The sequence below is a fragment of the Mytilus trossulus genome, chromosome 11 (assembly GCF_036588685.1).
Source record: "Mytilus trossulus isolate FHL-02 chromosome 11, PNRI_Mtr1.1.1.hap1, whole genome shotgun sequence".
In the NCBI taxonomy this organism is placed as follows: domain Eukaryota; kingdom Metazoa; phylum Mollusca; class Bivalvia; order Mytilida; family Mytilidae; genus Mytilus; species Mytilus trossulus.
Window position 1 is genome coordinate 18,037,037 of NC_086383.1, and position 16,565 is coordinate 18,053,601.

General features: G+C 32.1%; 1 protein-coding gene across 1 annotated transcript; it reads left to right on the forward strand.

Annotated features, from left to right (window-relative positions):
• Positions 1-743: 743 nt before the first annotated feature.
• Positions 744-12,776, forward strand: LOC134689572 (solute carrier organic anion transporter family member 2A1-like). The gene is made up of 9 exons (XM_063549544.1): positions 744-1,423; positions 2,230-2,316; positions 3,603-3,788; positions 4,741-4,905; positions 5,502-5,685; positions 6,231-6,369; positions 8,876-9,033; positions 11,100-11,164; positions 12,242-12,776. The coding sequence occupies exons 1-9, from the start codon at positions 766-768 to the stop codon at positions 12,598-12,600; spliced, it is 2,001 nt and encodes a 666-aa protein (XP_063405614.1). The 5' UTR covers positions 744-765; the 3' UTR covers positions 12,601-12,776.
• The last annotated feature ends 3,789 nt before the right edge of the window (positions 12,777-16,565 follow it).

Below are 16,565 nucleotides of genomic sequence, written 5' to 3' on the forward strand. Positions count from 1 at the left end.
TTGCGATCTTTTGTTTACAAATTATTCTCGACCCTGACTCTTATCTACACAACAGGTTAATACTCGTGGGATAATTTTTAATTACTTGGATAATATTCTAGTAGCAAAATTTGCGAAATACCTCCCCTTCCCCTTTTCTCGAGTTTTACTGCTTTTGTTTCTCGCGAAGCAGTAAAATATCTCACATATCTTGATTTTCAGTATATACTTTTTCCACTTGTAGCCATACATAGGTTACATCAAGATTGATTTATTTGAAGGTATACAAAGGCAGAAATATATAATAAACATGTTACAACATCCATGTTACAAACATTAAGAATGAAGGGTTAGTTAAATAAACTTTAAATAATTAATCGGATTTTGGACTTTTTTTCAGATGTTTGGACGCCTTAAGGTTTCCCCTATGATACCTGGCAATTTATTTTGTCCAAAATCACCTATTTTTCTTCATTTCAATGAAGACTTCAATAGTTTATAACGGCCATTACCAAAATTTAAGCTCAGTCAAGATTTCTGTTCTTAAAGTTTGATACCCTAATATGACAATGCTAATTATACGCTAAAAGACCGAGTCATCCTTACCCGCCATTTCTATAAAAATCAAATATCTTGAAAGAAGTCCCATAACCTATCAATATGTTTAGCTTATTGTGATCCTTATCTTATCGTATCATATTCCTATTTTTTTAAAGTCAGTATTATACCAGATTTGTTTTTATTTTAGCTTGCTACATCTTTAGACGGTACAGCTGAAAACCGGAAATGGATACAGAGATAAAGTGTGGGATTGGTCGGTTTAAACCAATTTTTTTACAATGTTGTGCAACTATGAAAATCTTTACTGTGTTTTATTCAATATCAGCATTAATGACATCCACGTTATCTGTATATATAGCATCACAAATAACAACTATAGAAAAACAGTTTGGATTCACTAGTACCCAAAGTGGCATATTAATGAGTTGTAATGATATTGGTTACTTGGCTGTGACTCTTTTTGTCAGCTACTTTGCTGATAAAGTGCATGGCCCTCGCGTTCTATCATTTTCAACATTATTGTTTGGTGCAGCCGGAATAATTTGTGCAATTCCCTACTTTGTTTCACCAATGTATTCAAAATCATTTTTGCCGAAAACTTCAAATGTGAGTCGAGGTGGAGATTTCTTTGCAAAGATAATATCATCAGGACAGCTATGTGAAGCGTCATCATCTTTCGACCAGTCAAATTCCAATATGAGCTGCAGTTCAAATTCAAAAACGCATACGTCGGTAGGCGTTTCTAACGAGTTTACACCTGTTGCCATGGCAATTATTGCCGTAGGAATGATTCTTCAAGGAATTGGCAAGTCTCCAAGACAAGCTTTTATTACTACGTATATCGACAACAATGTTAAAAAAACACAAACAGCTGTTTACATAGGTGAGTAATTTCAAATGATAGGTATTGTATTGAACTTTGCATTTAATATCATTTTAAGAATTTACAATACGCAAAAAAGTTGGGCAGTAATTTTTACAATTTTATAAACATTTAAACATACAATATATAGATATAGAAATATTCGTTATGAGTGCCAATGAGACAACTATCCATCCAAGTAACACTTTATGAGTTATGGTGATGTGGTAATATTGGCAATGATAAAACTACCCTACATCTTCCAACTAAACTTATTTAAAACAAAAACGCTATATTCCTCTGTACGGCTTTTAACAACGAACAAAGTTCGTATCGTATAGTCAGCTGCTGTGTATATCATCATTATATAATGGGAAATGATTCAAAAGAGAAAATCAACGGTCTGTTTATTATAAAACAACAAACTTAAAAACATGTATGACAGACAGCGACCAATGACAACCACTGAATAACATGCTCTTTACTTGGCGGGGCTAAATACGTTTAAGAGCAATCAACCTTCCATAACCTGAAATGGAGAATTAACCATTTGACAAGACAATTATCTTAATTTTACCCCGCATATCTACTTTATAAGAATGTTGCAACACGAAAAAAATGGTAAAAATAGAATCTAAGGGAACAAGATAAGTGTGTTCTCTTTTTAGTTCGACGGAATTTATAATTTTAGTTTAATGCAGAAATGACAGGTTTGCAGGGTCAATGTTTCAGTGAAAGTTATCCTTAAAAAATATCATTTTAACTCCATGTGTATATTCTAACTGTTTCTTTTGTCAACGTCTGACAAATACAATTTATTGTAACAGGTAGTGTGATGGCAGTAGCTATATTCGGACCAGCCCTTGGTTTTGGACTCGGTGGTCTGTTTAGTCAAATGTATGTAACTTTAGAAGGTATGTTTGTGGAGAAGTAAGTTTTATAAGTAGAAATCACAAAAATCACATCAGTGTGAGAATAGTAAGATCTGAAAAACAAAAACCAAAAACCAAAAAGGAATTGTTTTTCTTCATGGAAAATTGCGGGCAATATTATTTTGAATCAGATTATTATTCTTTAGGTCGCGTATAACATTTTCAAATGTAAGTTCACAAGAAACATGTTTGCATAACATAATAGAAAATATGTAAAATAACAAAAAATAAGATGAATATTCAAAACAGAATAATCTAAATTTACTCGGGAAATCTAAAGTTCAAACACACCAAACGAATGGATAACAACTGGCATAGTCCTACAGACATTTTCATATGTAGAAAATGGTGGATTTAGCAGTACTTTATAGCTAGCTGAACCTCTTACAAGTAAAGCAGTCGCATTCAATTATATCAAATTAAAAATAAATTGTGAACAAAACAAACAGACATAATAGGTAAACATTACACACAAAGGGGTATGGCAATCAAAATGTGCTAGAATCGAAATCACTAGAGCACCAAACAAATATGTCAACAAGGAAAAACAGAAGCCATTCTATTTTAATACTGTTTTGAATACAACCAGTAAATTCCGTCCTCCAATTTCACTGATGTATTTTTTTCATATTTTCTGCGCATGCTTTGGTGTCATGAAGATCACGTCTAACATATCTAAACAATGATATCGTGATTAATTAAAAATATCAAAACTTTAATAAAGATTTAAAATACAGAAACTTACAACATAGATATATGTATTTGTACACTTTCCACAGTACATGTACTTGTGCCAAATTAATGCACCTAGTGCGCATTTCGACACTCAAGTATCTTTAGTTATGCTCGTCTTATCCCAATAGTACAAAAATATAGCCACGGAATCAGACTCTGCCAGATAGAGATATAACATTCCTTATTTATAAAAGATGATATCATATTGTTATTTAAAAATGTAGTTGAATACTAGTTGTATCGATGTTATCTTGCGTATATACTAAATTCAGTCCTGGTATCTATGATGAGTTTAGTAACTTCGTGGTCTGTGGACTAACGAGAATCAGGCAGATATTAGAATCACATAGAGTAATGGACTTAGGCAACGCTTCAATGTTCAAAACTCAAAATAAACGACTTAACTTTATCAGGAACCCTATCTTTTTCTTAAAACCAAAAGTTGTACTAAAAATGATCCCTATCTCAACCCAAAAATTATGTACAATTATGGAGTGTTAACTAGAACAATGCATTTTTGTACATTATTGCAGATGTTAATATCTCGCCAAGAGATCCAAGATGGATCGGCGCCTGGTGGATTGGATTTTTAACATTCGGATTAGGAAGTATATTAACTGGACTTCCTGTCATGTGCTTTCCAAAAAGATTCCATGTGAAACAAAGCATAGTGGACACAAAAGTAGTGAAGAAGAAAAGAAAAACGAGAATGTTAGAAGGTAAAAAAATAAGAAAGCTTAACTTTACCTCAAAGAGTTAAGATACCAAATTATAAAGAAAAGTGTAACCTTACAATTTTCACATGAACCAACATAAATGCGTATACAATTTTTGCATTCTTTTCACAGATCATATTGCTAAAATCTTAATACAGATATACCACAGCAGCAATTGTTTTTGACAATTTATTAAATTGACGCCATCAGCTTGCCCTAATGCTGCAAATGATTATTTCATATTATCATTTTGTATTGTTTTTGTAAATTTTCGGAACGGTTTTTGGCGCAGTATGCAGTCAATATATATCCAAAACAAGTGTAACTAGGCTTTAATTTGTGTTGGAATTGTAAGCATAGTTATTAGTTATCAAAGGTAACAGGATTATAATTAAGTACGCCAGACGCTCGTTTTGTCTACATACGAATCATCAGTGACGGTCATATCAAAATATTCATAAAGCCAATCAAGGACCAAGTTGAACAGCATTAAAGATCCAGAATTCAAAAAAGTTGTGCTTAATATTTTTAAAGGAATATATACCTGGGATAAGAAAATCCTTAGCTTTTCGAAAAAAAATCCAAATTTTGTAAACAGGGTATTTATTAAAATTACCGCATTATTTATATGCATGTCAACACCGAAGTCAGTGCAAGTGCATATGCATTAACACAAAAAATTACAACACAACGAGAATAATAAAAGTATATTTTTTTTCTTCAAATATTTAATGTTAATATAAATAAAAGAAGATGTGGTATGATTTCCCCAAAAAAAACGAATTAACCGAATTTTAAGTAACTTAAGTTCAGTTAGCTTTACATTCTAATTGGATTAGTAAGCATAAATTGTATTGACATATATGTGAGATGTTATACCACAGTAAATATAAGGCAATAACGCATCTTTCTTGTTTAATTTTCTATAAGTTCATTGCAATTTGTTTTATTTCAGATTTTTTTAAAGACATTTATGGATTGCTCCGTAACAAACTTTATGTTTTGATAATTTTGGGTCGATGTTTGATCCTTATTATAGTTAGCGGGAGTGTTGCATTTGGACCAAAATACATCGAGACTCAATTTACTGAGCCAGCTTGGAAGTCTAACTTAGTAATAGGTATCATTATCATTCAAACTTTTATATTACACAGAACTCACTGAATTATTGCGGACTACATTCTATTTAACTAATAATCTTCTAGAACACCATGTTAAGGTTATTTCGAAAGGTTAAACGAACACCATAAACTAACTAGCCAGACAATATAATTCCTTCATTCAAAAAATAATTTATTTCAAATGAAAGAGGAAACTTCAATCACACACTATGTACCCTTGGTATATTTAACATAAAGTTTTTTCAACGAACAAACATCTAAGCTTGGAATATGAGAATGAATGAACGTTATAGCCTGCCGTCTTTTAATATACGATCTCTGCTCTCAGGCATTTAAAAAAAGGGGATATATTAATTATAATACTTCAAAGCAATACGTTTAAGAATAGTTGATAACAGCAGACTAGAACTGGTTCTCCAAAGAACACATTTCCACGAGGTGAAACCGAAACTGATCTATACTGTTTTTTTTCGAGGGATAATTCATAATCACCTTATCAGCTACTCTGCTGAATGTGAAGACTATTTATTATATAAGTATTTCAACCGAATGGCTTTATTATGACCTACTACTGCATTTATTCTATTAATTTCAGGTGTTACTCGCATCATTGCGGTATCTGTTGGAACTTTTGTTGGTGGATATCTCACGTCTAAAAAAAGGATAACACCGCTAGGATGTGGCAGATTAATTGTTATTATGTCATTTCTTACCATTGTACACTACGTGATACTAATGTTTATAGGATGTTCGACTCCAAAAATTATTGGATACGACAGGTTTGCGTGATTTTATTTAAAAGTGTTATATACATATCTTTAAAGGTTTATTGTCATAGTTGTAATCCGATCAAAGAAAACAACAAAATAAGATATAGACTATATGATTTATAATCATGATAAACTGTTATATAATTGATTGATTAATTGTCATTATGAAATGGAAATTGTTCGACTAAAACGAAGTGAATTTACCATGTTGACTGTGCGGCAGTAAATATGCTAAAAATAAATAAAAACAAAATTAACACAACTTATTCGTTTATACATAAATCTTTCAAAATAAGACAGAAAAAGGTTGTTAAAATATATTTTTCTTAAATGTCAAGCCTATGGTGCAATTTTTTTTTTGAAATTTTCCGATACCGAAGACAATTAAAGTGGGAGAAACACATATCAAATATTGAGTGTACAAAATATATACATTAGAATCATACACTAAAACTTGTGTCGTATCCAACAAGTGCAACTCCAATGTGTATTTAACATGTAATCATAAAACAAGCAATTATACTGAAGTGTTGATATTTCATTTTAAATTTCAGAAATTTAAGTAATTCATCGGAAATATGTTCAAGTAGCTGCAACTGTAACTCTGAGGGCTACTTTCCTGTTTGTGGTTCGGATAATAACAACTACTTTTCACCTTGCCATGCCGGTTGTTCAAGTATATCAACATCACAGGTAAATGTTTCATTAATTGATCAAAGACAGTCAACACCAGATAAGTATTACCGCAAAAAAAGAAGGAACGTACAAAGGTACATGTATAGGAAGATGTGGTCCATCCAAATAGCAATTTATATAAGTAAACCACTATAGGTCAATATACGGCCTTTAACACAAACTATTGGCTCACACCGAACAATAAGCTATAAAGGGCCCCAAAATTACTAGTGTATAACCATTCAAATGCCTTGGTAACTAAATGGTAAAAAATACCGACCAAACCTCTTTCAAAACAACAGTATAAATAACTACAGTTACTTTTACAGTAATGTTGACTTCTGTAGTGTAACTGTCCAATATTATTTGTTTCATAGTGTGTTAGTGAATTAATTCGAGAGAATGCCCATTATGGAATGTACTAACCCCGTATATATTGTATTAGGTCGAAAGCACACTATATATTGCATTAAACGTACGGACTACTCCAAAAAGTGGTATTTAGACTTTTGGCCTATCATAGTGATCAAGTCGACAATTAATATCATAAGTATTAAGAACCTTCTTCCATTGGTCTGAACAAACAAAACTACAACAATAACAACTTGTTTTAAATGTGTTTTTTTATTAATATCCTTCGTTAATTATACATTACTTCGTCTGTTGACACCATTACGACTTCCCCTAACATCGTTTTGTTTTTAAAAGCGTACGTAACCCAACTTCCAACACAAGCTCGCCTGATAACTAAATATGGTATATACACGTCCATTACAGTTTATAACCAGTACTTGCTTATTATCGATGATTATTACACATTTGACATTCAGGGATTTTTGGGGAGGATATTTTAATGACCTGTGATGGCGTCTGCTTCGTCCTCTTTATTTACCTTTTTTACCATGGTTTCTCTGTTACTACATGTAAGGTGATCAATTCTCAAAACTATATGGGCATTTTTCATTGCGTGTCATCAATATATAATGGCTTTACCAGCGTGGTTCAAATAAATACCTTTGACAGTTTATGTTTATAAATCATTCTCCGTAAACCATCGTCCTGCAACACTGACAGGGTTTTGCCCTACCCATGTTACCTTTGGTTCTTAAAGTTTGATATCATCTTCATGTTTGCATTTTGTTTGGGCCTCGAACGTCACCGAAAATATCTTAATTGTCGAAATGTTTATTGTATATGGTCCAATGACATGGATACCGTTTATACAAATTGACAACTGCACCCAACAAGGTTTGCAACGCTATATGGCAAAATTAAAAAATATATATTTATAACAGTCTGAACTATTATTTTGCTGTCTGTTCCGTTCTATGATCTGAGATGTTGGGAAAGAGCGAACCTAATGAAGATCGGTATTATATTTCTGCAACACTGACAGGGTTTTGCCCTACCGATGTTACCTTTGGTCCTTAAAGTTTGATATCTTCTTCATGTTTGAATTTTGTTTGGGCCTCGAACTTCACCGAAAATATCCTAATTGTCGAAATGTTTATTGTATATGGTGCAATGACATGGGTACCGTTTATTTATATTGCAAACTGCATTGAACAAGGTTTGCAACGTCATATGACAAAACTAAAATATATCTATGACAGTGTGAATCGTAATGTTCCTGCCTTTACGGTTCTATGATCTAAGATATTGAGAATGAGCGTAACTAATGAAGATCGGTATAATGTACAAGTGTAATTATCCTCAAATAGGTACCAGTCGTTTTTATAATTTGTAATGATGATTCGTCTGTTTGTAGTTTGAAAAACAATCTGTACATTTTTTATCAGTCCGATCTAAACTAAAACGTTGTGTGTACTTTGGTCGGGAACTGGAATTACTGAATAAATTAAGGTCTTAAGGCACACTCATACTCAAAATGTTCACGTAATCAATATAGGAGGATAAACGTAAAACATCTTAAGACAAATATCAATGTTACAAATATAAAATATAATAAATAAATTTGGTGTATTTACTGTCTTCCGATTGGTTTAAATTATTAGTTTTATTTTCAATGTTGTAAATTTTGATGGTGACACGCCCAGTCTGACGTTGAGTATTCATACGCAAACATGTGTGCACGTTGTTTTTGTTAATACAAATTACATAAAAGGTCCTTTGAGCCTTATATTTTTGATAAACATTTATTTATAATGAATGGCAATAATTTATTTTGATTTCATTGAACCATAAAACTAATATTTGACTCTTCACATTTTACATAATCCGCTTCGCGGATTATTCAATGTGAAGAGTCAAAAATTACTTTTATAGTTCAATAAATTCAAAATAGATTATAGCTATTCATTAAATGTAAACAAGTCAAATAAGTCAAATACTGAATGAAAAAACGGGGATGTATAGACTTCTTGCTTTAATTTACATCAATAAGTTTTGTTTCAAACTAGATGGCACTTACAATGACTGTACAGTGCAAATTGAATTAGGTGAATCCATGTTCACGGTGAAAAAGTAACGTGTCAATATAAACTTTGTTTATTTTTACTTCAAGGGATTTACTAACTGTACATGTATTGGTCAATCAGCGACAGCTCAACCTGGTTTATGTTCCACTGATTGTAAAATGTTGGTTCCATATCTGGTCGTAACCTGTGTGTTTAGTTTGATCGAATCATTGGTTATAATGCCAAGTTTCATATTCATGATAAGGTGAGCTTATCATAATGATAGTAACTATTTTTTTTCTTGTTATTTTTCTGGTTTTTATATTTATATATTTTTTTATAATGAGTTTTTACATCGCATTAGTGTGTTTATATTCATGCAAAAACATTTATATAGTTATAGAAAATGTCATTTAACAGACAACATTCTAGATTTAACAGAGACGCAATATCTTTGACCAGGTCGAACTAGAAAATGCTTTCAGATAAGCGTAGCATAAACCCAGTTAATTTTCAATACACAAAACATACAAAACTATTGGACAATACTAGCATGACTTCAATATTGAATACCATTTTCAGGTTCAAGTTTCCGCCTTCAAAACGCAATGTATGCTGTTACATGAATTGTAAAGAAATAAGTGAGGATCATTCTTTCATCTTGTAACAGTATTAAATCATTTGACTTTTCTACTCTTTACACAAGTATTCCACATTCCAAACTAAAAGACAAATTAAAAGAGTTGGTATTACTTTGCTTCATAAAAAAGAATGGCCAACGTAGATACAAGTATCTTGTCTTAGGGAGGGATAAATCCTACTTTGTAAAGAATCATTCTGATTCAAACAAAAAATTCTCTGAAACCGATATTATCAAGATGCTTGATTTCTTGATTGACAACATATTTGTTATGTTCGGAGGACGTGTTTTTCAGCAGACTGTCGGCATCCCAATGGGAACAAACTGTGACCCTCTACTTGCTGACTTGTTTCTTTATTATTATGAGGCTGACTTCATGCAGAAACTTCTTAGGAAGAAAGATAAGAAGTTAGCAATATCCTTTAACTCTACTTTCCGCTATATAGATGACGTTCTTTCACTAAACAATTCAAAATTTGGTGACTATTTGGATCGCATCTATCCCATCGAATTGGAGATAAAGGATACTACATATACAGTTAAGTCGGCTTCATATCTTGACTTACATCTAGAAATTGACAATGAGGGTCGGTTGAAGACAAAACTTTACGACAAAAGAGATGATTTCAGCTTTCCAATTGTGAACTTTCCATTTCTAAGTAGCGACATTCCAGCAGCACCTGCATACGGGGTATATATCTCCTAATTGATACGATATTCTAGTGCTTGCATTTCCTATCATGATTTTCTTGATAGAGGGTTGCTGCTCACAAGGAAGCTATTAAACCAAGAGATCCAAATGGTGAAGTTGAAATCATCCCTTCGTAAATTTTACGGACGCCATAACGAGTTGGTTGACCGTTATGGAATAACCGTTTCACAAATGATATCGGATATGTTCCTTGCGTCGTAACTGCAACCCCCTTCCCTTTCTTGAATTTGACCTACCGAATTAGACTATTTACCGGATTTGTAATCACATAAGCAACACGACGGGTGCTGCATGTGGAGCAGGATCTGCTTACCCTTCCGGAGCACCTGAGATCATCGCTAGTTTTTAGTGGGGTTCGTGTTGTTTATTCTTTAGTTTTCTATGTTGTGTCATTTGTACTATTGTTTTTCTGTTTGTCTTTTTCATTTTTTGCCATGGCGTTGTCCGTTTGTTTTCGATTTACGAGTTTGACTGTCCCTTTGGTATCTTTCGTCCCTCTTTTTGTATTATAATGTCAACCCTATAGATCTTTCAGGCTACTGTCCGTACCTTAATAGAATTTTGATGACCAACAATGGAAAGCTTGTATTGAAATATTTTACCAGCTTGCTGAAATTATTTAACCTAAATATTTCGTAAATGTCTTGATGCGGCATGGAATTTAGACTAGGTCAGCTGAAGGACGCCTCCGGGTGCGGGAATTTCTCGCAACAATGAAGTCCTGTGGGTGACCTTCTGCTGTTGTTTTTCTATGGTCGGTTGTTGTCTTTTTGACACATTCCCCATTTCCATTCTCAATTTTAGTATACAACTGCAAAACAGTTGTTATTTTTTCTTGTTTTGACTTTCTAGATGTTAACCTTTTTTTCTGACAGTATTGTCCTTACACATTAAGTGTTTTTTGCCATAGCATTATGTTTGTTTCTGCAATCAAATATTCATTTATTCAGATTTGATATATTATATTTCCTGTTTTCAGAGCAGTTAAAGAAAATCAGAGAGGAATAGCTATAGCTTTTTCGGCATTCATCACAACTTTATTAGGTAAATAATGAGAAAGTGTTTGCAAAATGGCTGTTTGAAAAATCTTCATTTATCTTTAAATAATTTTGATTTTGTCCGTTAATTATATGGTTCATATTTCATTTTTCTAGTCAATAACGGAATCACAATTTTCGATAACTGCAGGACTCAATTGACAGTTTGAATTTTATTTTCTATGACCGTATATGTTTCCTATAGCAAACATGTTTTTTTTTTATCTTTATACACGTATTGTTTGGCATAGCAATATCTTCAAACGAGGAAAACATGTTTTACGTTGATGCAACACAAAATTAATTATTATTTTGAAAAAAAGGAAAGCATTTTGAAAGGTATTGCACGAGTTGTTAATGTTAAACTTAGGACTGGAAATATATCAACATCTGTCTTTGGAAAAATCGTTAGTTTCGCTATTTTTTAAAGTAATGTTTCGACTAAAATGAAGGTTCCATGATCAACATGTACACAAGTTAACGTTAACAACATATCTTATACATTTTTTCTTTAATTACATTAAGCAGTTAAATCATGTTTTACCAAACTAAAACTAATAATCAACAGCGTTTTGTGCATTTCTGATTGGGCCCTGCGCACAACATGATCAACATGTTTCGGCAAAGCCATATACATCTGTTATATACAAAACAATATTTAGCCATTGCATTTTTAGATATAAACAAATTCCTAACAAGTTGGGGACTGTAGTTATTAGATGGCGGTTCTTTTTCACTTGACATGTTCTGTTTATTGTTAGCTTTACATTTTGTAGGTTTATCAAGACTCGAAGTTAAACTATTTAAATAAGCTCATCATAGATGCCAGAATTAAATTTTGTATTTACGCCAAACGCGCCTTCGTCTTCGAAAAGACGCATCAGCGAAATTGTACAGCATTGAGGACAAAATACATCCTGGGAGTATGATGTTTGAAAAACGTTTAAAAGATAGATGATCTTTATTATATTTTTAAATGTTTGAGATCTGTAATTTTGTGTATAGAATTTTTTTCATATTTTTTTGGTCAGAATAATTGTAGTTTTTCAGTAAAACTAATGGAACACATTTATTAATATTATAGGTTGGTTCCTAGGACCTGTAATTTTTGGAGAAATTATTGACATGTGTTGCAAAATATGGAGCTCTCGCTGTGGAGTAAAGGGATCATGCGCGTTGTACAACAATGTGAACTTCCGGTATGCTGTTTATGGGTTCAGCCTCATAATGAGATGCATTGTTACAATAATAAACATCATAGCTTACTTAATTGCACGAAAGAAAACAGATTGGAGCACTGGAGAAAAAGGACGTGAAAGTAAAGTCGATCTGCCTGAAAAACAAAGTTTTATCTTAGATGAAGGAGATACGAATGGAAACAAAAGTTACATCAAGACAATTGTAGAAAATAAGACCATTAAAGAATCAAAACTTTTAAGTTAATGTTTTTACAGTACAATGTCCCCTTCTAGCTCATGTCGACGTTTCATTAGTTTTCGACATTTGATGAGACCAACTCAGCAATAATAGATGGCGTTGATAAATCACACTTGAGTGAGTATTCGAAGACATTCAAGTTCACCAAACAAACGTGGTTGCAGCTCGTTATATATCGTACACATGCGCCAAAACACAACGATGTAAAAATTCTGTGTTTATCTTTGTAGAGCTCTGTGAGCTTATTTTAATAATAAACAAAATGTATAACACAATTTGCAAAACAAACTTATTATTGAATCAGCAGATAGAGACGAAATGTAAATGTCTTCGTAACTATGAAAACAAAAAATATGTCATATGACAGCAGCATGACGACAAAATACATGTAGATAAATACAGTTCCCTGCAGCTGCTATGAAAAAACTTCAATATTCAGCTGCTTCAGGACAAAAATTTATGGGAAATCGTGGGGAATCGTTTAAGCAAACTTAAGTATACCGATGTACATCTTTGTTTTATATATACAGAAACTGAAATAACAAAAACCGGGGAATATTACAACAGGAGCGATACCTACTGAACCAACACGATGAGCATCTTCTTTGCATGCAATCATCACCTTTAAAAAATATATAGAACTATCACATATAATAAATCATTTTGTGCGTGTGTATTGTATAATACAGCTTCTTTTAAATTGCACTACAAAAAGCGGTTATTGTCTGTTTGAAATAAGCCTTTATACAATTTTTATTCAAAATGGAGAATTAAGGAGTGAATAATCACAGAATACATTATCAAATTTTAGAACTTAACGTGTTTTATTCGTTTTATGATTATTAAGGCGCCAGCGGAAGGTTTCTTCGCACATAAACCTGCAATACAGTTTTGTTCGACAAATTCACTTACATTTTTAGACATAAGGTATAAGGAATGACATATTAATCTATTTTTCAATGCTTATTTACATTCAAATACACAACACACGTTCTCATCATGCCATATTTGTAAGTGTTTAGATGATTTTACAAATGATCGTAATCAGATTCGTTGGTACTTCCAATTGCATGCACGTATGTTGTTGTGTTATATGTTGGATCTTTGTCATCAGTATTTCCGTTAGAAGTATCATATATATTGATAGATTCATTACCGCAAATGCGTCTAGGCTGATTAAGGCTGTAGTAATCACTCTCTACATTTGAAGATCTGTTTTCGTCCTTGTCCTGGTTTTCCTCTGTTTTGAAAGCTTCTGGTGTCCTGTTCCTTACTACAACCGCATATGCGTTGTTTTGTGAATTCGTCTTATTATTTGTGGTATCATCTGTCTCTTTAAACTTTATAGCATCGCACTTAATTTCGAAAACATTATTGTTTGAAGCATTGTCAATAAAGTTCGTTTCTTTCTCAAAATTAATGTCATGATAATTAGGATTTGTTGTTTTAGTGATTGGATTTGTGTTACCCTCTGCTTTTTCTTTGAATGGACCTAGATGTCTGTGAAAAAGTCAATAAGAGAAAAGCACATTTGTAGTTTTTTTTAACAATTACATGTAAAATAATATAATAGAAAACAAGATAAAAAATGACCTTTATTCTGAAAATAGATAGTGTTATCTAACCATGCCAACAGCTTACAAATTGATGTAATTTTGTAGCAAATATACAGCTTTCAGGTTGCATTGTTTTGAAAATAGACAAAATGGTGCTTCGGTGACAACGGATTTTCTTAAAATTATTTGCTAGAATGGATATGCAATACTTATTTATTCAAACGCAACACATAGGACTTTGCGGCATATTTCCAACATCTATATGCTCCAATGTTCTTAGAGGTCAAACTTATACTAGAATTCTACACTCGCCTTAATTCACATAAGTCTTTCTTAGAATTCAATCCCACCACATAACCTGGGCATTCATATTGGTAACATTCTAAAGTTATGTCCCATGAGATAAAACAACAAGATCAGATCAGGAAACCAATACGTTAACAAAACAAACTATCTTTGAATATAATATATATATACCAAACAGAGGCATTGTTTGTGAAACAGCTGTATTCACGAAGTACAACCTACATGTGTGTTGAATTATATTTTGATTTGGAAAGAATTTAAAGCGTGAAGTGATTGCTAACTGGTGGAGTATTTTCCTTGAAGTAAGATTCATGTTCAAGTCAGGAGTCTCTGGCCTTTGTAAGTCTTTTTTAATTTTAGTGTCTTGTCTATAATTCGGAGTCCATTATCACTGAACTAGTGAACATATTTTTTGGAGCCAGCTGAAGGACACATACCGGTGTGGGAATTCTCTCTACATTGAAGACCCATCGAGTTGTTGATGCTTTGACACATTCCCCATTTACTTTCTCTATTTATTGAATCGCCTTCGTTTCAATAGAATCAACCTTTAATGTACGTAATGTTCTATAATATTGGTTTGACTTTGACTGTGTCTTTCTTATGATTTATAGATCTTTATGTATTAAATGTTCTTGACATTTTCTCCAATGAATGAATTAAATCGAAGAATATTCAACAGATATGTTTGAATCTCTTTATTGATATTAGAATTCACAGATGTAACCCTGCAATTATAAAACGAAGACAGAACTCACATTAACATGAATGATGTGTTAATGCGATTCCTCCAAGCGTTTCCGTATATTAGAGAGCAACTTTTTCCTTGTGAACATGCATCTTATGTTTTGCAAATATAGTCTCGATGTTAGAAATTGTTTTTTATCAATTGAAATAAAAGACAACATTTTTTTTATTAACGTAATATCCACGTTATGTCTCCTGGTTGGGAAAATGTCAGATCGAAAATTTTAAACTATTTTAAAATGACTTCTTTTGCGTTCTATTAGATCAGAGGACTATTTCAGAAAAAAAAATTATAAAAAAAACTAACTAGAACGAAGTGAAATGATTGTTAATGAGACACAAAATATAGATCTTAAAGTAGTGGTTTTTACTGACAGCTAGTTCAAAGCCAATAACAACTAATAAATAAATTATGCATTTACTATACAAATCGTTGTAACTTTGTTGTAATTATGTATAACATTCGATTCTGTTTTGAATATTCTAGTTTAGAATAACTACATAAAGGATGGGTTACGCATCAAAGAGAAATGAATTGTCAAGCTGACGTCAGTCTCTTAATAATAAATACTTAAGAAACGTAATAATCGTTTTGTTTAGGATGGTAGAAGGCAGAGACATTCATACAAGGAATGGATGTCTTCATTGCATTATTTCTATGCATCTCATTTCAAAATGCTTAAAACACTGTAGGTACATAATGTATAGAACGACAACGACATACTAAGGAAAACAATAATGTTCTACAGGATTATGTCTAATATTGCTTTTGAATAAAGTGTAACTCTAAATTTCAGTCTATTCTGTTTCTTTAACGCAAATAAAAACAAAGAATGTCAACACGGTAATTAAATTTATCAAGCTGTACTCGAGCCATCGCTCAAGAATATATATTGTCAACACGGAAACACAACAAAACGTACTATGCATTCTGTAAAAAGATATTCTATCATCGAAAAAAACATATGCATTTTCATTTAAGGACAATAAAAGCACACCATATCTTCATGTAATAGATTCTTATCTTTAACATGCTTAAGTACCAATTGCATACTAAGTAACAATAAACCTTATCTGTATTATTTGTACCCGTTTAGTTTCATACTAAGCAAACACTTCAATTAAAAGTATTTGGTAATAGTCCAAAAAATGTCGCCATCTAAAAATGAATAGTTAATAATAGAAAATGAAAAAAATTGTATTTATTCTACATTTGGTATTACATTCCCGTTAGATATATATTTATCATGATCCAAGAGAGGGCAGTGGTCATTGTTACTATTAGCTTTATTTAACCCTACCTTAGTCGACAGGTGATGAACAAACCAACAATCATAACAGCAAGAATGGAAACTGATACAC